This window comes from Centrocercus urophasianus, unplaced genomic scaffold (genome assembly GCF_019232065.1).
Source record: "Centrocercus urophasianus isolate 14NV4802_14NV808 unplaced genomic scaffold, USGS_Curo_1.0 seq_34, whole genome shotgun sequence".
Classification (NCBI taxonomy): domain Eukaryota; kingdom Metazoa; phylum Chordata; class Aves; order Galliformes; family Phasianidae; genus Centrocercus; species Centrocercus urophasianus.
In genome coordinates, this window is record NW_024884911.1 from 7,453,726 (window position 1) to 7,475,720 (window position 21,995).

Consider the following 21,995-nt stretch of genomic DNA (forward strand, 5'->3'; position numbering starts at 1 on the left):
GCTGTATACTGTACATTAGGCATTGCATCACAGCTTCATTTACTAAAACTCAAGTTGACATTGTCAGCTTTTGTTCTGTTCCATGTAATATGAAGCTCTGGCTACAACTGAGCCTAGAAGATGACACTTATTTGGAAATACATGATAAATCCATAAGGGTTGCATAAAAAAAAATTACTACCCCCTCTCTTTGCTATTCCTTGCAACACAGACGGTGGTGTAGGAGACTTGTCAGCAGCAGATGCACTTATTGTAATCACAGTCCTTAATAAATCTCTTTTTTTAATATTGACTATTTTAAAGGAAAGTTACTTCCCAGGGTGCTCTCATGCTGCCAGATTTTCAGCAAGCTATCAGAAGCAGAAGGTGATGGAGGGACAGTTTTTCACGTTTCAGTTAATCGGTAACACAGTAATACGCAGCTTGATTTTCAGGGACCCAACCTGAATTCTGCTTGCTACCAGGTACTGCCGAGGTAACCAAGCAAAGAAATGACTTAATTTGGTTCCACCTGAACTGTCTCAATACTATCCTGCTCCTGAAACACAAATGTTAACTGGGAAGACATTTCACTATAGCCCATGCTCATCTGGACAGTACAAGACAGTAATGAAAGTTTATCCTAGATGGCTGAGAATCAGCTGTACAGGTAGCAACATCACTATCCTGAAACTTGAGTAAGGTCCACTACTCCAAACTCCAAAGTAATCATAGGGCTTCAAGGCATTAAGTTACTTGATTTAGAAAGCTGTTTAAGGAAAGGGGAAAAAATAAAAAGAGCTTTACAACTGTTCCACTGGATTAATTACTCAAAGGCAAATGCATCACACAGATGTTTGTCCTCTACTATATGAAAATATACTGAAAATAAGCACGTTCAATTTAGCAAAGTAAATATCGTGTATATTCAGCAGTACATGAATTACTTGCTATTCATACTGAGTTGAAAACTGGCAGAATAGTTTGACAAAACAGCCATTTATGAGCAGTGAAACTGTTGAAGACATTTTTAGTTTCTCAGATCATAAATGTATCTTTTTAGACTGAGATCCATGGAGGGACACACACTCAGAATCTCCCCATCCTCCCAGGGAAGAAAAAAAAATAAGAAAAAGAAAGAAAAAAAAGTATAATGGATTGGCTTTAGAGTCTCCCTGCTGAGATGAACAACTTGATCCACTTACAGTTCCAAACACATGATGCATGAAAGAACTGACAGAAATTCAATTCTTGCAAAGAAGAGCAGCTGCTCTCTAGTGGTCAAAGCCAAATATTAAGCAGTATGAGGGAAAGGAAAAGACCTAGAGGAGAATACTTTACTATCTAGGTAACAAAAATAATGAAACAAAGCTAAGCAAGACATAAACAGTGATCCCAAATATTAATTATGCAAAGCAACACAATTCAAGTTTAGGCTTTGTTACAACAAATATTAATCCCAGCTGTATTTATATAGCAGTTGTGAAAAAAAAAATAAAAAAAAAATTACACCCTATATGCTATTTGTGAGCCATGCCAGTTAATTGAATTTGCTGGCAGCACTTCCTCTGCTATGCTCCAAACATCCTCCAAGACAAAATGTAGCTTTTAAAAAGACCTGTGGAAAACTGAATCAAGAAATTTGAACTAATAAAACACAACTCTTTACTGTTAAAAAAGTAAAGTAAAAGTAAATAACGAAAGGAAGGAAGTCTCTTAAAATTTACTGCATTCCAAAGCTTGAAGTTCTGTGTTTATTGGTGAAGTCTCTTCTGATGTTCTACAGTGCACCTACAACAGCTCCTTTAACGAAGTCTCATAAAGTCTAATATAATACTTGATTGTTGACAAATCATATACATGTTTGAGGCCCAGCACTCACTGCTATCCAGACATTTCTTACATAATTTCATGAAATTTACAAGTCTGTCATTTCCCGGGTTGCGGATAATGGCAGGAGTGATGACCAGCTGGCAGACTTGGATGCTGGGAGTGAAATCAAAATGAAAAACTATAAAAAGCCAGAAAGATTCATGGAAGTAACTTTTATAGACTAAATGCTTGACTAAAGCCAACATGCTCACAATCAAGACGGACCTTTTATCTGCAGCTCACTGTTTTCGAAGAATGGATCACAGATCATAGAGAAATGATGGGATGTCACAGTAGGAGGCACTGGGTATTCACCATTACTTGAATTTTTCGTCAAACAGACCAGCTTATATTGAGCTCCCTGCATATCAATTTTATTTCTCAACTACACATAAAAAGGTATAGATCTAACAGACAGCAAAATATTTTGAACTAGTTAAAAACAAAACAACAAAAAAAATCCCCATAGATTTTTCCCTTTTTCTCCTAAGCAGTCACCCTCTGACTCAAAAATATCTTCTTAAGCTCTTATTCACATTTCCACTCTTTGTTGAAGATAATTATAGCAGCAAGTAACGAGCCGGATGTATTTTTGCCCAATAAAGGGGTAGATCAAGCACTAGTATTACATTTCTATCAAATTATTAAAAAATAAATTACCAGAAGTTTGAATGAGAACAAAAATAAGTTCATTAATTATTTTCATTGAGCGTTGATAGAAGTGAATATGAAACAGTCCACTTAGTATCAAAGTTCAGCATAAAAAACACACAGTGTTCATTAAAACTCAAGTGAGGTAGAACAGTTTACTCAGAATATTAAGGGCAGCACAATGAGACACTTGAATGTACAAACAGGTCAAATGGATCTACGTTTCTAAGTGATGAAACGGTTGAATAAAATAATTTAATACATACCACATCATTAGGTAGGCTCTGAAGGTCATCAAAAGGGGTTTCCAGTGTGTTGGTGTCTACGTTAAGAATCACTACATCTTCTAAGGCCATGTTTCTCACTTTCTAAAGATAAGCAAATTCAAGAGAAGGAAAAGGAAGGCATAAATACAAGGAGTTAATTCCTATGTATAAAGTACACAACTGACAGCATGACATCATGGTGTTACAATACTCGAACGTTTAAAGAAAACACCAACATTCCTGTCTTTCTGTCACTGCTTGTCTCATTTCTTTTATCTTACAGTGTTAAAGAATTAACATTCTATTTGTGGAAGGGAGCTCCTGAGATTGCTCATTCTGAAACGGTGGAAACCACAAGGTCACTGCTTAAGATTATTCATTCAATCAAGGAGTTGCTTCAAGCAGCTCTGCTAATGTTCATCTTAGCTCTGATACACAGTTTGTATGTTGAACAGCTTCTAGCTAAGTAAAGATCTGAAGCTTATTTTTTCGTATTTGTAAACTAATTTATAATTACTGTTTTTTCCAGTAGGTAAGACATGTATTAAGTAAAGGATGCTGCTTGGCTTCTGAACTTGTGCTGAATCTTGCATCTCTAATGCAGAGAAACAAGAACAATATTTAAGCATTTATTTTAACACTATTTCCACTATCAACTCAATTGAATCATGGTGTTCTTTTCTTTTTTTTTTTTTTGCTGTTGGCTTTTTGTTTTTACTAACTGTACAGAGTTATGCCCTTTGCAAATTCAGTTTTGTAAATTCAAAATCAGAAGAAGTGTAACTGCAAGATCTGGTGATCAAGGAAATTTCCCACTGCACTGTAAACAAACATTCAAGAACCCAAATACTTATTATATGCAGTACTAAATGTGTGTTATCAAGGAAGAAAATGAACACAAACATTCACATTTTTTAATTAAGATTTTGTGGGGTGGAGGGAATTGTTTTCCTTAAAAGAAAGGAACTAGAGCTCTAAAACAATGGCAACGTTGAGCCTTAGGCATCTAAATAATTACCTTCAGTTTTCAAGGCTCAGTTCTCTGTCTATAAATAAAGCTGCTGTGTAGTTATAGCAGCGGTGGGGGGAGAACAAACAAAAAAGCCAATAACTATTAAAACATTCTGAAGACATTTAAATTTAAGTCTTCTGTGAGGATTTTCTTTAACTTAAATAGCAAAAAGCCCTGTTTAATGCTTTCCATACAAAAAGCACAAGTACCGCATGATAAACCAAGGTACTTTCCTCCCCATTTCAGGAACCAAAGGTCACTCCCTTGGCTGCATCTGATAAACTCTAAAGCAATCCAGGAGCCTCGCTCCTTCTAGGAGTCCGGAAGCACCAGACAAACTGATTTGCTCCTTCCTGTTTCAGAAAATTAAAAATCTCTTATACTCAGAGGAGTCTAAAAAGCCCATACAAAAAGGTCTTGCAACGTACTTAACTAAAGCCAGAAGCTTGTCAAAATCAAGTGCTAGTAGGACAAGACAGAAGAAATTAAAACCTTCTCTTGATTCCTGCCAAAGAAGCAACAAATGTGCCCAAACTTGTCGATGGGTGTTTTTGTAACTCTAGTGATGATTTCGAACTCTCCCTTCAGCAAAACATTGGGATCTTCTGCAGCTGTACAGCTTTTCACCAGCACGTATCTGCCACGGCACACAGTACAACGGGATTCAGTTCACAATGCATGGACTATAAATGCTGATCACTGTAATCACCTCCACACACGGCTCAGAAATGACTGTATCAGAAAAGCAGGCTAACATTTAAATGCTGTGCTCTACCTTTACAGAGTAAAGAGCACAACCTTACTTTAAACACCTCAACAGTCGTATTAAGACGGTGGATTTCCCTGCAGACAAACGCTCAAATTTAATAAAACACCAGAGAATAACTTGATTTATAGCATCTCTCTGGCACTGCATTGAAAAAAATACAGCTTTTCAATGGTCCAGTTGTGCCATATCCCAGAGAAATGCAGACTGATTGATTCACCACGATCTGTTTTAGCTATCATTCATATCGCTATGCTTTTTAATAAAGATATTATCAGACAGACTTAAGGGCTTTTGAAAATAATCAAATGGTTCTTTTGCTGAATGATGCAGTACGCATCAGCCGAGCTGAACCTGGAAATTAAAGCATTTACTCTGCTGGAATTTCAGTAAAAACTCCAAGCATCCAATTGCTGTTTTCATATTAAATCCCACTGCACACTGCAAATCGCAACAACATGTAGGTTATTTCACAGGTATGCCTTGCCAGTCAAATTATAGAAAAGCAGCCACTAAGCTGTACACAGCCACACAGCTGTATACATCCACATTTCATAACTTCCTGAATACAAAAATAAAGTTTACAAGTGAGATGATACCTGCTGAATAGAGTGGACTTACAGTCGGTATGCTCAGATTTCGCAGAAAATGTGGAGAGTAAAAACAAGAGGAAATATGAATATTACAGTTTGCTTATCTAAACTTTCTGCACACCTGAGATTTGCTGGGTCAAAAGAAGTGATTCAGTGAAACTGAACATCACAGATTACAACTGCAAGCCTTTTTTAACCATCCTTCCTGGACTCCTTATAGCCATAATTAATCATCTAAACCCAACCAAATTGGACTAACATCTACACCTGCCTTTTATTTTATATGTCTCTGTTTAAAAGAGTGGAGAGGTAAGGAAAGCTGGTTTAACAAGCACACTGAACCCATTGTTTATGGCCTCTATAAACATGGCTTAGTAAGAATTACTGACTTAATCAGAGAGAACTTATCTCCTGGTGAAAAGAGCACTTTAAATTTCAGAAATGGCACCTTTACTGTGAAAATCTCTTAACTTTTCAAACAAACTCCAGGGGGCCTTAAACACTAGGTCAGTAAATAAGGAGCAGTTAGTACAACCTGTCCTGCTCACAAGCAGCCACACTTGGAGTAATTTAAATGTTTTATGTGAAAGTTAGCAAAAACACTAAGAAACTATATAGCAATGTTAAGAGGTGCACCTCTGTTGTACTTTGGGTCATATGCTAGAAGAAATATACATCAATAATACTAATGCCATTTGTACTAAACGTTACTTTATTTTCACCGTTTACTGCTGGCAGCTTTTGCTTCTCCTTCCATAAAAGCCACCGAGTCACACTTAGCTGAACAATGGCACTGGATAACTCCTTTAAAAAGCACAGTGCCAAGACATGAACCAACCTGACCGTGAGGTTTGATGGCCAGACACAAACAGATCAATGTATTGAAAACATGGCAATGGCACAGAAAATTCACTTTCCAGTAATTATTTTGAATCTTAAAATAGCCCTCATATTTCAATAGCTATTTTGTACATAATATGTGAAGCTATTATGAAAGCATGATTCACTAGTTAAAATCCATTTGCTTAATGACTCGCCTCTAATTAGTTAATAGTTTCCATTTATTTTCTTAAGAACACCACAACACTGCAGACAACAATGTGTCAATCTGGCTGCCAGAAGCAGGAAAGGCAGCGGATATAAAATTTTATTATTTCATGCCCCAACAGCAGCCAGAAGGACTTAATGAAATCACCCTCAGATTTACAACCTGAAGCAGCGATTCCGCAGACAGGCCCGGCCGCGCTGGCTGTGCCCCCTGACCCCGCGCCCCTTTGATCTGGGCACAGCAGGTGGCCCGAGCCCCCCGTGCATCTTCCACTCTTCCGCCACTGCCCCGACCTTGATGTGCTGAACCCTGATCCTGCACAGGTGATTCTCCAGATCCTTATCGCAGGCAGCTGCTGCCAACTGAGTGACAGACATCACCGGTGCTGCTCTAACGCCGCGGGACAGCGGCAGCAAACCTGCAGCCACCACCGTGCCTCCTGGTGCTGCACAAGTCGCAGTAACACTTACCCGCCGGGAGTGCATCCGCTCCAGAATCTCTTATATAAACATACCATCATTTTTGTTTCTTCCAACAGTTGGATAAAAGACAGTTCAATAAGTAATTTGGTATGCTTTAAAATGCTCATCTCTTTTTGGTGCCAAGAAAGGATGCTAGAAACCCACTTTGACCAAATTTCACTCACAAATTCACTCTGGAGAATTTTAAAAGAATTAAGATTCCAAAGTCTCAGAAAAAGCTCTCAAGTGACTGGAACCTTAAAACTGAATGGATAAGTAAACTAATAAATACTTCTCTAATTTTCAACATCACTTCCAAACGTCCTGTTTGTGCTGTGAGCAAAGGGAGGTCAGGCCAGGCACTGCTCTAACGCCATGGCTGGAAGCCTGGCACAGCAGATTCTGCTGTCAGCAGCTCAGAACCAAACAGCTAGAAGAGCTGCTCCCCGTGCTTAATGAGATCCACATGTGCCCGAATTCCAGCAGGCAGTGTAGCAGGGCAGGGACACTCCTCTGCCATCAGCGAGATCACGCTGAAGGCCTTTGCTACAGACAGCTGCTGGAAAAACCACTGGCTACAACACAAGGTAAGAGGCTGCCAGCACGGTTTGATGCTGTGTGTAACACAAAGGTTGATTCGCTGTAGCATTAACAATAAAATAGCATGCAGCATGCAGGCACAACATAAAGTAAGATTATGAAAGGGATGTGTTCGTTTGATGGAGTTTCAGCTCCCTATCTCGTTATTTATCAGTGCTAAGTACTTATCTTCGTCTAATATGAATTCAATTAGTTCTGTAAGCATGTTCCATTATTCATGTGATAACTCCAGCCTTGCTTATCCAACAGCTTATAAACTTTTAGCCTTCTTTGAAGTTACTCTGTGGATTGCTAAATGGAAATCTTATAAAGAATGACAAAGTAGGTGATGATAGAAAAGCTGAAAAATAAGAGCACAAAACACAGCTCTACATTTTCTACCACGATTTTCAGTCATATATCAGCCAGAGCCCTCTGACCTACAACAGGAGATTATCTTATCTCACTGGAGAACATTTCAGTCACAGCAAATTAGACTTAACAGTCAGTGGATATGTTTGATATTTTAATCGTAAGAAAAAATTGTCATTTTCCATTAAAAGAGCTTCTAGAGACCCCATATAATAGAAGACTGCAAACTAACTTCAAGATGCACAACGGTTTGAAATAAAACTTTTGAGGTGAGACAGAGGGTGTACTTTGTTTAAAGCATTATAACTGCTATGGTATTTCTGCCAGAGGTCCCGTTGTGAAATGGGGAGAGCAAAAGTCCACAGAAGCAACACCAAAGCTGGAAAATTATTCTTCTTCCTACACTCCAAACTCTCTCTTCCCTTTACACCAGTTTTCTGTGCTCAGGTTTAGGCTCCACTAACATCTATGCAACAACGACAAATCCTGCAGAGCTGCTGGAGCAAACTGTGAGCCTGCATACACTCAACCCCCATGGGGCTCTACAGAAGACAACAGTCCACCCATCTTAAATGGAATGGGAAAAGAGGAATTAATCCCTTATTCTGAATCTAGAGTGTGTGAATCAACACTTTGAAAAGGACTAAGCGCTGAAACTTCAGCAGTTAGTGAAAAATGGATAATGACAATAAAATGGATAATGACAATAAAATGGATAATGACAATATTTTCTTTGCTGTTTATAAAAATATTTTTCAGATGGAGAAATTAATGCAAAATATTTTTTAAAATACTCAACTGTTGGAACACGAGAATAAATTGCTGTTGCTACTGAACAGTTATTCTAGCAAATAAGCCTACATACGAGGAAAAGGAGAAAGCAAATAAGCTTTCAACACCCAAACCAGGCTATGAGGTAAACTAGTTATTGTCTAGTTTGTTTGACAGATGTCACCTTTCCTTCTCCCAAGGCACAGACAAATTATACAGCACTTGTCAACAAATAACATATACAATAGCTCACTGTGTGATTTTATTTTATTTTTCAATAAACACATCTAGCTGTATTGGAAAGAATTCAATTTACCCGTAAGAGCAGGAGAGAAGGCAGTTTTATTTATTTCATTTACTTCATAAGGCACTTTGAAAAACTGCACTTTGCCAATGCGTGTGTGTTCCAGAATCTCCAGCTATTCAGAAGCCATACTGGATTTAGTACTAAACAGATTTTTCGCAAGCTATAGAAATGGATGAAAATTGGCTGCTCCAAGAGCAGCTCGGTTTTTTTTGAGTTTTTACAGATGGAGTTTGGAAGGCCTACAGAGCCCTGCAATGTGAAAAGCTGAGAGAAGGAAGAGCTACAATATCTGAAGCTGCAAGGCAGGAGCGAGACAAAGCAACTCTAACAAGTAGTTATCAGCTTTTTGTTCCTACACCCTTCGCCAGGCTGACCACGAAGCTCTTTGTGAAAGATGATGATATGTGAAAGCTGACAAGTGCCCACATCAAGATGTTACCCCACCCTCTAACAGGCCTCTTACTAGAGGGACCCTAATAAGCAAGGCGATGGTTACCTGACACAGACAGCGAGCAGAAAAGCTCTTACTCCATATGAAAACTGTATGGTAGGCTACTCCCTAGATATTACATTGGTCCTGCCTACATAGTATTCAAATGCAATTATCAGAAATCCCTGTAACAAAAACATACTAAGCGCAAACAAATGTGCATGTTGACTTTTGGATCAACAGCTTATTCACCAACACATCATACTAAAATTCTGTACTTTATTTAGAAATATAAAGAGCATCAAAAATTATCTGTGTACAAGCAGAAGCAGGGGGAAGTCCTGAATGTTCCATCTAGCTTATGAAAAGGTGACTTCTAAGAATTGATTTCACATTAGTACTGGAGAAAGAAAAAGGAAAGCTACACAGTATAATACTGAAGATTTACAATGAAGACAGAGAGGATCATTGTTTCACAGATATGCTCCCATGAAAGAAAATGTTTGATCAGTACCTACTTCCAGAGAAGTAACAAATTTTATGGACAATATAAAAACAAATATTCTAGTAATATGCATTAATTTATACGATGGAAAAATCAGAATCATAAGTTGTTGCATACCCTAAACAAATAAGCTTAAATTTCTAAACACATGTAACTCAAGCAGGGGCACAAGCCAACTAACTTCCAAGGGCAGATGCAAAGCCTTCCAGTTCAGCACTGAGTACTGATTTCAGTTCCTGTGGAGAGGCAGTGCTTTCTGAGAAGGAATGCCTCATCAAGCACATACACAGCACTCAGGCTTCCTGTGTAAAGGGGCACAATTAATAAGAGCAAGCATTTTCATAGGCATCTAAATTAATAGATTATGTGCTCCAGATACTCTTAAGGAAAGTCATCAAGTGTTTCTCCAGTATGGGAAGCAAGAGGAAATGCGTTATTTCCACTTTTAAGAGGGTGTGGGTTGTTTTAGTCGTTGTTGTTCGTTTGGTTTAAAGTCAGACAAATTATTATGGATTGTTTATATGTGACGCTTTCTGTGAGGCCTGCTTTTCTGCCAGTTTCGTGTTAACGTTAACAGCAAGTTCCTTCTTTTCAGGTCTTTTCAACATTAAAAAAAAAAAAACAAAAAAAACAACAATCCGGCTGGAATGCCTAAAAGAGAACTGTAACTGTCAACATTTTGGTTTAATATTAACTCTGCCTTTGTAGTACAGAGTAAAACTAGAGGTGGAAAGCTGACTAAATGAAGCAACAGAATGGAGAGGGGAACACACCATGAGCTCATCGCTGACTGCTGAACTGCCAAGGAAGGACACCAGAGGGTTTGAGGTACAGAGGAAGACTTCCTTGTGTGTTAGCATGATTACCTACACATAACTGCAATTCTCTGTGTGCTCTTAAATAAATTAATGGGATTATTTCATTTTTAATTCATAATGACTGTACGTAAAACTACTTAGAGAACGTGGGCCTAAGTCATAAAACCACATGTATTTTCAGAAATGGTTAGAAAGACTTACCTCCATCAAACTTAAATGTATTCCAATGAGGTAGGGCATTGGGGCACTGCAAAGAGGAGGAAAAAACTTGCTTTACATTCTCATAGCACTGGATTAACACATATGACTTATAAAATTAGCTACAGGAAAAGACCGGGGATTCTGGATTAGACTTGGGATATATATATATATATATAAACCACATGTTAACAAAATTTTATTCCATATTTGAAAGATTTCTTTTACTATGCAATATTCCCTTATTATCATAAGATTTGATTTCTTTGGACATCAGAATTGCTAAGTGTCTTTGTTAAGACAAGTACATAAGGGCAGCTATTAAACACACACACACACACACACACAAAATAAGGTGATCTCTTAAAGTACAATTTTCAAATAATTCTATACTCTTTCAGCAGACTGATTTAGTTGTAGCATTACATGGTTAGCTCAGTGAATGCACATCACGCAGTCGTGTAAATTTTAAACCCTTTGATTATGGGTTCAGACACATTTTAAATAATTCAACTAAGTATAAATCTTGAAATATTTACATTTATAAAACAAGGATGTAAAACTACTTTGGAAGATTCTGATCAGCTCTGTAATTACTATGACATATGCTGGATCATTATTTCAGAATACAATAACAAACTATATCGAGAGGTTCGTTGGCCAAATTTATAGTTTCAAACATAGGTTTGACACTTCTGTTATCAAACAGAAAGTTAAGAAAGACTGATCTTTTCAGTCTTCTGTTCAGCCATGTTAGCAAACAGCAATATGGGCTACTATGTCACAAGGAAGAATACTGAATGAAAGCAGAATCTTTGTATATACAGTATTTCTAATATTAAGCTTTACTACAGGACTCCCACTCAGCTAATCAAGAAAAGCTCATATTTGCATTGCTTATTAGAACATACCGAAGAGGATGCCAAAACTGCTAGTTGCAAATATGGCATACACTGCCTGTTAAACTGAAAGCACAGACAGACACAACTTTTAAAATAGAGCCTCATTTGATTTTGGATACAGAAGCTTAAAGAGCTCATTTTCAATTTCAGATGAGAAAGAAGAGAAATGTCACTGTTCTGCCTTGTTTTAAAATATCTTCCATATTGCTTTTATAGATGGCTGCCCACTGTTCCGTAAGGGAAGAACAGTTCTGGAAGAACTACTGCTGCACACCAGCAAAAATCACTCTGCTTCTCATTTTTGTGAGGAATTTTTTTTTTTTAAGTAACAATTTCTGGTAGGCATATTAATAATTATCATGTTTACCACTGTACCTTGAAAACTGCTACTCTGTTGGATACTGCACCAAGAGATGTAAACAGCCTCTATACTACATGCTCTGCGTGGAAACATTGTTTTGTTCTTTTATTCTTGTTTGAAGGCAAACACATAAAGCATAAATAACTTCAAAGAATCCAACAGGTCCTGAAGAGGCTCACCGAGCTGCACGGCCTGCCAAGAACACCCTTACCCAAGCTTCACCCAACACAGCTCCCTGTCACAGCCCACAGGCGCTGTTAACTCAGGAACTAACTTGGTACAAGTCCCAAAGCCTCTGCTTCCTTGGGGATTCCACAGATGAGAACCAAAACATATATCCAAGTTCTTGGATATGTGTTACAATTTTTTACCATTCAACATGATACACACTTAGTGCATATGGATTGCTGCTCATCTGAGGAGTATTTATTTGTCATTTTGCATGTTTTATTTGTGACAAACACTCTCTCTTTCACCCACATCTCTTCATTTCCAATGGCCACATTCCAGGAGCAAGAAAATACCCAGTAATTTCACATTCAAAGTATAAACCATTGGTTTAGCTGCCAGCTGCACAAATGCTCAACTTCCCCGTGTGCCTTGCTATGCTGTTCAAGGCTCCTCCAGTACGCACTGAAATGAATGTGTTTCTAATTAAGTAGTTTCAGAACCACGACAGCTTCAATCTCAAAAATACAAAGTCTGAACCTCGGCAGGAAGTCGTAAGACTGCAAACGTCTCATCTAGTAGAACCTTGGCTAACGTAATGAAAGGAAGCAGGAAGAGTGCAGTATTCCAGAAAACCAGCCACTTTATTAACGCATCCAAAAGCAGAGCCTGTCACCAAGCATAAGAAAATCTGAATCTGTAAAAGCTGATTAACTGTATCATGTCCATCCTTCAACTGCCCAGCTCATCCACAAAAGAATGCAAATGCCTAAACCCTTAAAATCTTGCACTCCCAGTAAAACTTTAGGAACTGATAGAAAGATATGCTTTAAGATACAAAGGTCACCTTTGGATGCAATGAATTGCCTTTTCAATTTTCTAGTGAAAGTCATCAAAGTAAAGGCAATACAGCATGTAAAGCTATTACAGGGATGGTACGAAGGCCACAATACTCTGACTTTTGTCCGGTTTTGGAAGTTGTTTTTTTCCCCGTGACCTTGCATTGCTGTGCTGTAAAGGACCCAGTCAGGTGCCTCATGTGCTGCACTTGGACTAGCCCAAAAAGCAGCAGGACAAGTTGATACTGTAACACTACAAAAAGCGGTTTAGCTCACTCTTCATAAGAAAGGTTCTGCTGATCAATAAGAAAAAGGAAACTTCAAAGCAGAAATTTGTTTAAAAATGCACTAATTTTGCAACATTTGTGGTACCTTGGTGAATAGTTGCAGAGATTTCAGCTAGGGAATGAGGTAGAGCTCAGAAGATGATATTGAGTAACTTTATCTTTGAAGGAAAAAAAAATATTGTTCCATGATACATAAATCACAGAGCAACAGCAAAAACATGTTAAGGATAATTCACATAATTTCACTCCTTATACTTGCAAAAGATCAACTAAGCAAACATAAATAACCACAATAAAATGTAATTCTGGTAAAAAGCACATAATTATTTCCTATCAAGTCTACCAAAGAGATTACACTCTTCTGTCATCACTGAAAAAGAAATACACCTGAAGCAAATGTTGAAGATTCACATCAGGCTTCATCGCATGCCATTACTTACTCAGCTACCATGCTGTACCAGAGAGGACTGTGCACCCCTCCTCACCATCCAGACCACACTAAGTAGTCCTTCCTCACTGCCATTCAGGTCTCAAGCCATTTTTACCAGGTTCCATGCGCATTTCCAAGACTTCCCAGTCAGCTTCGGTAACATCCATTGCTTTTATAAACAGGAGAAACGCTTTGTGCAATCTAATCCTTCTGAGACCCACGACAGACTAAAGACTGACCTACAGACCAGTTTTACACACTGCTCCACAAGTCCTGAGACTTCCTACAAGTCCACAAGACTTCCTACAGCCACAACTCACAGTCACTCGAAGTTGTCTGATGGCAGGCAATAGCCATTAAGGGCAAAATAAGAAGTATCAATTTCTGCTGTGCAAATTCACTGCTTAAACAAAAAGCCTGCCTGAGCCTTTTGGAACAAAGACTGAGGCTATTACTCCTCTCCTGCCACAGCAGTTCCCAATGCAGGGTTATTTACAACCAAATGAGTTATATAGGTAAATACCAAATCATTAAAGAAGCAATGCATAAGCATGAATATGGATACTATGGACTTAATGGCGAGATATTGCCCATTTATTACAGTTGCATTTTACAATTTCTCTAATTCGTTTCCTTAGGCTAACTAGAAACCTCTTAATTATGCTCCCAAGAGGTGGGCAACAACTAATTGGAAGAGAATCAGGTGAAATAGAGGGACGCCTCCTCTTAAGTGAAAAACAACAGCAACAAATAAAACCAACAAAAAAAGTTCATCTTAAAAGAAACAAACAAACAAACCTGCAATTCACCACAAAATGTAATGTAAAACCTACAGATCTCAAAGAAAGTTCACAGTTTACAGCTACACAGGGATTTGCACCAATTTGCTCCATAGTTCCAGGAAAATTGATTAGACCACATTTAGTAAGTTCAAGTCCTGATACACAAACTCTGACTTAATGTGTTGCTCATACACCACCTGCATTTTATGCATTAAGCAGTCTCCTGATTTCTCTTCAGTTTACTTACTGAGATGTAAAAGAATTCAATCCCAAATTTATCAGGGTAATTGATGCAAATTAGAAACCTGACTGCATAAATTGGAGTGATGTAGAAGCGGCACAGCTAAGAAACCAGAAGAGCAACTACAACAGCTTCCAGTGAGAACACAGATGAAGCAGGTTACACCCAAAGCTACTCAGAGGCTCACGAGGAAGGAACCTTTGTTTCCCAAGCAGCAGGAGGACGTGCCCCTCAGTCACCCCCTCCACCTTTGTAAAGGCACACACTGAGCAATGTGCAGATTTAGAAAATGAGAGAAAGAGAGCTTAAAAAAAATTTTATGAACCAATAAAAACTCCAGAGGAAAGGGAAAACCGCACCAGTAGGAACATTCGTGCAGCCCCTGTGTCAGGGAGCTCTGCAGAGGGCTTTCTCAATGAACTATGTCGGCTGCTAAGAGATCTATCTAATATAAAAGGTGCTTTAAATCGCCTTAGAAAATTTTCTGCTGCTTCTGGTCGAAGCACACTTAATGACCAGTGGTAAAGCTCTGGACTGAGAGAACATGCTAGGCTGTGTCACAGCAGCCTAGTAAAGTCTTTTCTTATAGGCTAATTTTTAACACAGACAATGAGAGCAAAAAGAAAGAAAACAGACACAGTGGGAATGTTTTTATGCCACGTGAAAACCAAACTGAAACAAGCAGTGAGGAAAATTAATAGACTGTTTCACATCAAGGAATATTTGAACTCTCAGCAACAAAATAGATGGATGTGATCTGGCCAAATTTAAGTATCTGCACGTGCTTGGTTACTGATGCTTGGTAGCAGGAGCCCATTAACCAGTGCATTTGGCACCTGCTGGCATGCAGTCCCACCTCCTACAGCAACAGTTCATGTGCCTCCCCTGTTCTCTATTCAAGGAGGATGCAATTGTGCATTAAGGTGTGAACTTTAATGACAGAATTTCCACCAATTTTCTGTCTCCTCCACCCAAAATCTTTCCCTGCACAGAAAATACATTGATGAGAGGTTCCTAATTAGAAAAAAAAATAAAGAAAGAAAGAAAAAGAGCTGCCCCTCAATACACTAGGAATCAGATGACTGAAATCACTTTAACACAAACATGAGCCACTGTTACTGGCTCTGCATTCCTAGCACAAAGAGCAAGCGTGGTGAGAACAAACATTTTGAAGATAGGGTTTTGTCCTTTCAGTTCTGTTAGGTACATGAATAAGGAGAGCAACTGAACATAATTTTTTTTTTTTTTTAATCCTTTTGAGAGGGAAGTGAGAAGAAAATTGATCTCTTTCTCCATCAGAATCTAAAAAAAATTAGCAAAGGTCAAGCTGCAAAAATCAGAAATCACAGTGGTTTGAAAATATGTGATGCATAAACAAAGGTAAAGGACATAATACTTCAGGAAAAAAAAAGAGCTTTAACCATGTCAGTGAGACATTCACTATAAGCATGCTTGCAGCAGAGTTATCATTAACATGTAACAATACCCAATTATCCAATTATCCAATTCATCATCTTTCTCACAACAGCTCAAGGGAACTCTCCCCACTCTGAAGTTTCTCGCATAAAAGAATCTTCAAATGCCAAGAGGAGAATTAAAGTATTCTACCTTTCCAGCCACTGGAAGCAGAGCTGCTTTACTTTTTTGTAGTTCTGGAAAGATTTAGTAGTCATCACGTGTGCTGCCCCACGGAAATACAGCAGATTTCAAATTCCACAAACATGGAACTGAGATGGAGTGTATCAGTCAGGACATTAAAAGTTTCCTTTCCGCAAAAAGGCTCCACTGGAGCTCAAATAATTAAAAGCAAATAATCACATATGGAATATACTTTTTTCAAGACTTTCAAAGATAACAAGCAATACAGCAATCTGATACCCTTCAGCAATTTGCACAATGTTCAGAAGTTTCAGAAGCACCAACAGCACAGTCAGCATGCGCCAAAGGACAGCAAACACAGTGAACTGAAGGAATGTCATTTTCTGCATTTATAAGAATGGAAAAACTCACATCACTTCAAATTTTCTTAGTTTCCCTTTTAGCTCATTAAAATTCTTACATCACACTTGTGAAAAAAATAACAAGACAGTAATTAAAATTAAATTAAAATAAGCTCTTGTGTTTTAAATAGTTTCAGGTCATTTCCCTGTAGAGACAGATTCTTATAAGCATCTGATTGCCTTAAGCCAGAAGGAGTGAAGCTGATTTCTCAGAACAGATAGGCAAAAATTACCTTTCTAATTTCACATAGTTACAAAATAAACTGACTCTATTTTAAGAAATATTATTATGGCACACAAATTGTTACTAAACGTAATTACTCAAACAATTTGTACGTGTGACTACCTCTCCAAATGAAGTTCATATCAGGCTAAGGCAATCTGTTGTATTTGTGAGCATGCAATTACAACCTAATAATAATAGGTTTTAAAATCATACTTTTCACACTCTGGCTGGCTTATTTGTTATAAGGCAAGGTTTTACACCATGAAAGAATTCATTCAAGTACAGCTCAGTGTCTCATGTCTTTCTCTCTGGGTACACTGCCCAAGTGTTTGCTTTTGCACACCTCTGTACAAAGCTGTGGGATCTGGACTCAGCCCCTTTTTAACATGGCTTTGTCAGAAAGTCAATGAATATCTCATCTTCAAACCCAGCAAAAAGCCTCTTGTGGTCCACATCCTCATCCTGAAAACTCCTAGCAGCATGTACCTGAAGAAAAAACTGGCAGCAGCAGCCTTCATGTGTTAATTACACATGCAAAGCCCATTATGCAGAGAAAGGGCACCTGCTGGCAGTGCAAATGACTAGAACCTGCCCTTCCTGTGCAGTGAGTAAATTGAAGGTTCATTTCTACAGGACATAATAGTTTTTAGATTCCATTCTGTGTATCCTCACAATAGGCACACACTTAACATTTAAATATTCTACAGAGGAACAAGCTTCCTTTAAATCTACATGTTTCAGCTTCTGGCACTTAAAAATGCTAGTTATCCCTGCTAGCTCCTTCCTCTTGCTTAAATGCAGAGAAAACCTCACACAGAACAGGATCACTCACAAAAAAAACAACAGAACACCCTCCCCCAAATCACCACGCTAAGAGCCAAATGTGAAATAGTATGACACAGTCACTTTCAGCTCATTTTTTTTCAGAGGACTTTTTAAACTGCCAGGGCTTGCAGTGAGAGAGGGCAGAGGTGGTGCTTTCATGAAGACTTCTTCCTTACTTATTTCAGGAATAGAAGCAGAGCTGACTGGCCCGTAATTCCTTCCCTGGATCTTCCTTCTTGCTTCTTCTAAAGATGTGTAACAGTTCTCTGAGGACATCCCTCACTGCCAATTCGTTTCACACACAGTGAAGCACGGCCTTACAACTTCCAGGAGCAAATGGCCTGCTTTCTCTGCCTTTTCTATGTTCTCCATCACCCAACGGTGTGACCATAGAGCAGCAGGTCCACATTTTCCTTAGTGTTTTCCTTTTGGTTCTAGAACTGTAGAAGCCTCTATGTACTCTGTACATTCCTCCCTTCAACTCAAGCCAAACTTTGGACTTCCTAATTCTATTCCTGCATGTCCAGGCAACTATTCCTTTAACTCTCTAGCAGGGCTTGAAATTTTAAGTCCCTGGACCACCTGAGGTAAGCGGGCAGCCACTCTTCCTGGTCAAACTTCATTTGCTGCTGCATACACAGTGGGAACAAAACCAGCAAGTCACACAAACTGAGTGACTAAGCCGAGCAACTAAATGCTGCAGGATCTTCAACTCCTTTGCTAATTACTCAGAATCCTCTTCCTCCGGTCCCATATGCAGCAAATGGGAGATATTACGTTATGGCTGATTAGACTAAACTGTTTGACTCTGTGCCAGAAAAGAAATTAAAAACCAAGAGACTGCTTGAGAGGTGCTGTAGATAGGCTTCTGAACAACTGACCACCAATTCCAAGAGATATTTAATGACACTCTTATCTGGAGATGTCAGCTGCAAAGGTTTCTTAAGCCATACAGACAGCGTGGAATCACAGAACAATTTTTGTTGGAAGGGATCTCAGGAGGGCAGCTGCCCCAAGCTCATGGACAAAAGAAAGCCAGCTTTGACAATGCTTGGTATTGCTCTTGGGATGTGCCAAAATCTGAAACATCATGACCAAGAATAATTTTTCAAATGAATTACAGTCATTTCCCTAACTAAGGTATACACGTTGTGTACACAATGAGAATACGAAAAGATGACTGTAGGGAAATGAATAGCTTTCTCCGCATCCCCCCAAAAATTCAGGAAAGTAGAAAAACTAAAGTATGTTCTCCACTGCATCTTCCAGAGTCTTAACTCAAATTTTATGACTTGACATAAATATGCTGAAAACAAATTACAAATACAAAATATTTAAGTTGCAGCATTTCACAGTAACCAGACACATCAGTGTATTTCAACATACTAATACGCAATTACCTGATGACATCAATATTTCTTTTTACTTAGTAGGCTCACCACTTCCTTAATACACATATGTATTTTCAGACTAACAGTATCATCATATAAAAGGACTCCAGACTTGCAATACAGAAATGTGAATGCTGTTGTGAATCTAGATTTTACATGTATACCCACACACATACACAGACACACACATACATGTATCACATACAAACAGCCTTACCAACAGTAGTCCAAGAGATGTGGGGGCAGAACAGGAATGTAAACGTGTTGCCAGAACATTGGGTAGAGCATAGCTGCAGATCCATGAATGCAAGCAGTTAACTGAAACACACAGATTAATGGAAGAACATTAATAAGACAGAAAACAAACAAACAAACAAAAAAACCTTAAAAAACTAATGATGCAAGAAAAAAAGAATCAAATTTGGTTTTATAACATGCTTTATTAGACAATATTCAGTGTTCCCATTAAAAAAAGGGTACCAGTGGATAAAGCACAACTAGTTTTTGGTGGCTAACATCGACTGTCTTTGTTAAATAACTGAAAACACAGTTCATTCAACAAACAAAACCTGAAAAGAACACCCAGTGTTTCATAAAGCAAAAGAAATACTGAAATAGAAACTCAAAAGAAAGAAAAAGATGGTAAGGGTAAATAAAACCCTAATCCTGGCAATTACTATCCATTAATACAATAAAAATGCACTGAAATTATAAAACAAGCTGAAAAATATTTAAGCTCAGGGAGGTACAATATCAGTAGCATCGTTTTCATAAGAATATACCACATCAAACTCAATGACCATATTTTTACTACTTAAGAAGTATGTTCATCTTATTACCCTCCACCAATCATTTGATCCAGTGATTTTTAAAAACTCATTCAGAATGGTTTTGACATTGGCAGGTACTGAATTAAAAAGCTCAAAAACAGCAAACAAAAGTGCTGGGGAGAACCCCTGTAGTGCTTTGCAGAAAATTATGTGACGCAATTCCACATCCTTTCAGTTTCTCTTCTCCAAATCAAAAAGATGTCTAAAACCAAAACTGTTTAAAAATTTAATTTTTTACATAAGAAGTGATTCTATCAGGTTTAAATGGATTATTTCCTGGCATTACTGCATAGCATGGTTGATGCTGTAGAGGACTGAACTCAGTAATCCAAGAAGGCCCCTTCCAAATCCCCCTTCCATTGGTTTTAAAACTCAGCAAGAAAAGATTAAACAGACATAATGCTCAACACTGCAGACATCTGAGCAGAACCTGTCACTTATTTTTGAGATGTACTCCCACCTTGCTATCTGGCATGAATTCAAATAACACACTACCTCATGTAAGCACTGCTACTGTCCTTCAACTCTGCCAAGATAAGGACTCATAAAAAAAAAATAGCATATTTGCTGGAGACCTCACCTGATTAGTGATTGCCATACAGAAAACAGGAGCTTAATAATAAGGCAGCCTGAGAAATGCCCAACTGCCAAAACTATAGGAATCCAGCATTTTAAAATAAGATTAGTTCCACTACCTCAGCTTCCTGCAGCTGTTGCTGGAGAATGTAAAAAAATAGCTATGTACAAAAGACACTGAGTTAGTGAATCGCATTCTGCATTTTTACCACTAAGGTTTTAAAAGCAAATTAATCAATGGAGTTTTTTCATACATATAAAAATTATGAACTGTTGTTGAATTATAATAGGCCATCTTCCAGTATGTTTTACTCTCCTCCTACTATGGACATACTGTGCCCAGTGTTACACATGCAGTACACCACTACAAACATAATATGTAAATAATTACCAACATGTGAGTGTAAGATCATCTTTCTGCATCACTCGGGCTAAAAGCACAGCAGAAACATGAAGACTGAGTTGTACAAGAATGAAGCAGTGAAAACAGGGGTGCTGTAAAGACTGTGTATGGAAAACCTGTGCCGGCAGCAGGCTGCAAGGGCTGCAACAGAGCTCTTGGGAAGGAAGAATTCACCCGTGAAGAGGAGCAGTTCTAAGACTGCTGTAGAACAAGAACAGTGAGAGCTCAGCTACGTTGTATCACAAGGCCATTTAGTGAATGCTATTGAACACGTTGTGTTTTCCTTAACCTTTGAGCCCTGAGACACCTCAGAAACCTATCAGGGAAGAAGAAGCTGTGCATTAGAACATTCTGTGACACAGGAGAAGTGAAATGGCAACCTCTAAGCCTTCAAGAACAAAAGACCAGAGCGGTATTTTTTTGCTTTGTAATAATACACCATTTTAATATTGCTTTATAAGTAATGAAATTCACTCCAATAAGATGGAGCCAAACAGAAATATGATCATATTTCACAAATTCAAGTTTTTTAAGACTCATCTAGTTTCATGTAAGCCATCTCTTTATGATGAAAGACAACCTGCTGTCATCACACACTGCCAACGCTCCTTCCTGAGCCGGGGCTGCAAGGGAAGGTAGGATGGGAGACAGAGCACTGGGCTTAAGGAAAGCTGGTCACAGTTTGTAACTGCGTGCTCCCGCCAGTAGGTGCTCTTCTGTCCAACAGTTTTCATGTGTTCTGATTCACATTTGGCTCTGTATGAGCAGTTAGATCACAGAGTGGTTTTTGTGGCTGTTGTTTTTAAGAAAAAGTAATTGATGTTTTGAAAAATTACTTGAATTTCCTTTTGTAGAAAACAAAAGAAAAATAATTGAAGAGAACAAAAATGAATCTTCCAGGGCTTTGGTACATACAGTTTATAAACTAGTCAATAAATACAGACCCACTTACCTCTAATTAGTATTAAGGATATTTCAAATTTCACGTGATTTACTATAGCATGAATTCATCCTATCATAAAAGACTTTTCTACTCAAGACTGCTTATTTTTCACTCTTTTACTTGATATTATATTTAAGCTTTAAGAATGAAGTGTGCTGCAGTG

The 21,995-nt window shown here is 38.2% G+C and overlaps 1 protein-coding gene across 10 annotated transcripts in view; it reads right to left on the reverse strand.

Annotated features, from left to right (window-relative positions):
• DENND1A (DENN domain containing 1A) overlaps positions 1-21,995 on the reverse strand; it is a 172,560-nt gene that overhangs the window by 69,786 nt on the left and 80,779 nt on the right. For all 10 annotated transcript variants that reach the window (XM_042830877.1, XM_042830874.1, XM_042830875.1 and 7 more), the window contains 3 exons: positions 19,298-19,398; positions 10,632-10,677; positions 2,769-2,870 (listed from right to left, as the gene is read on the reverse strand). In XM_042830877.1, the coding sequence (XP_042686811.1) occupies positions 2,769-2,870; positions 10,632-10,677; positions 19,298-19,398 (249 nt within the window). The remainder of the gene's footprint in view (positions 1-2,768; positions 2,871-10,631; positions 10,678-19,297; positions 19,399-21,995) is intronic.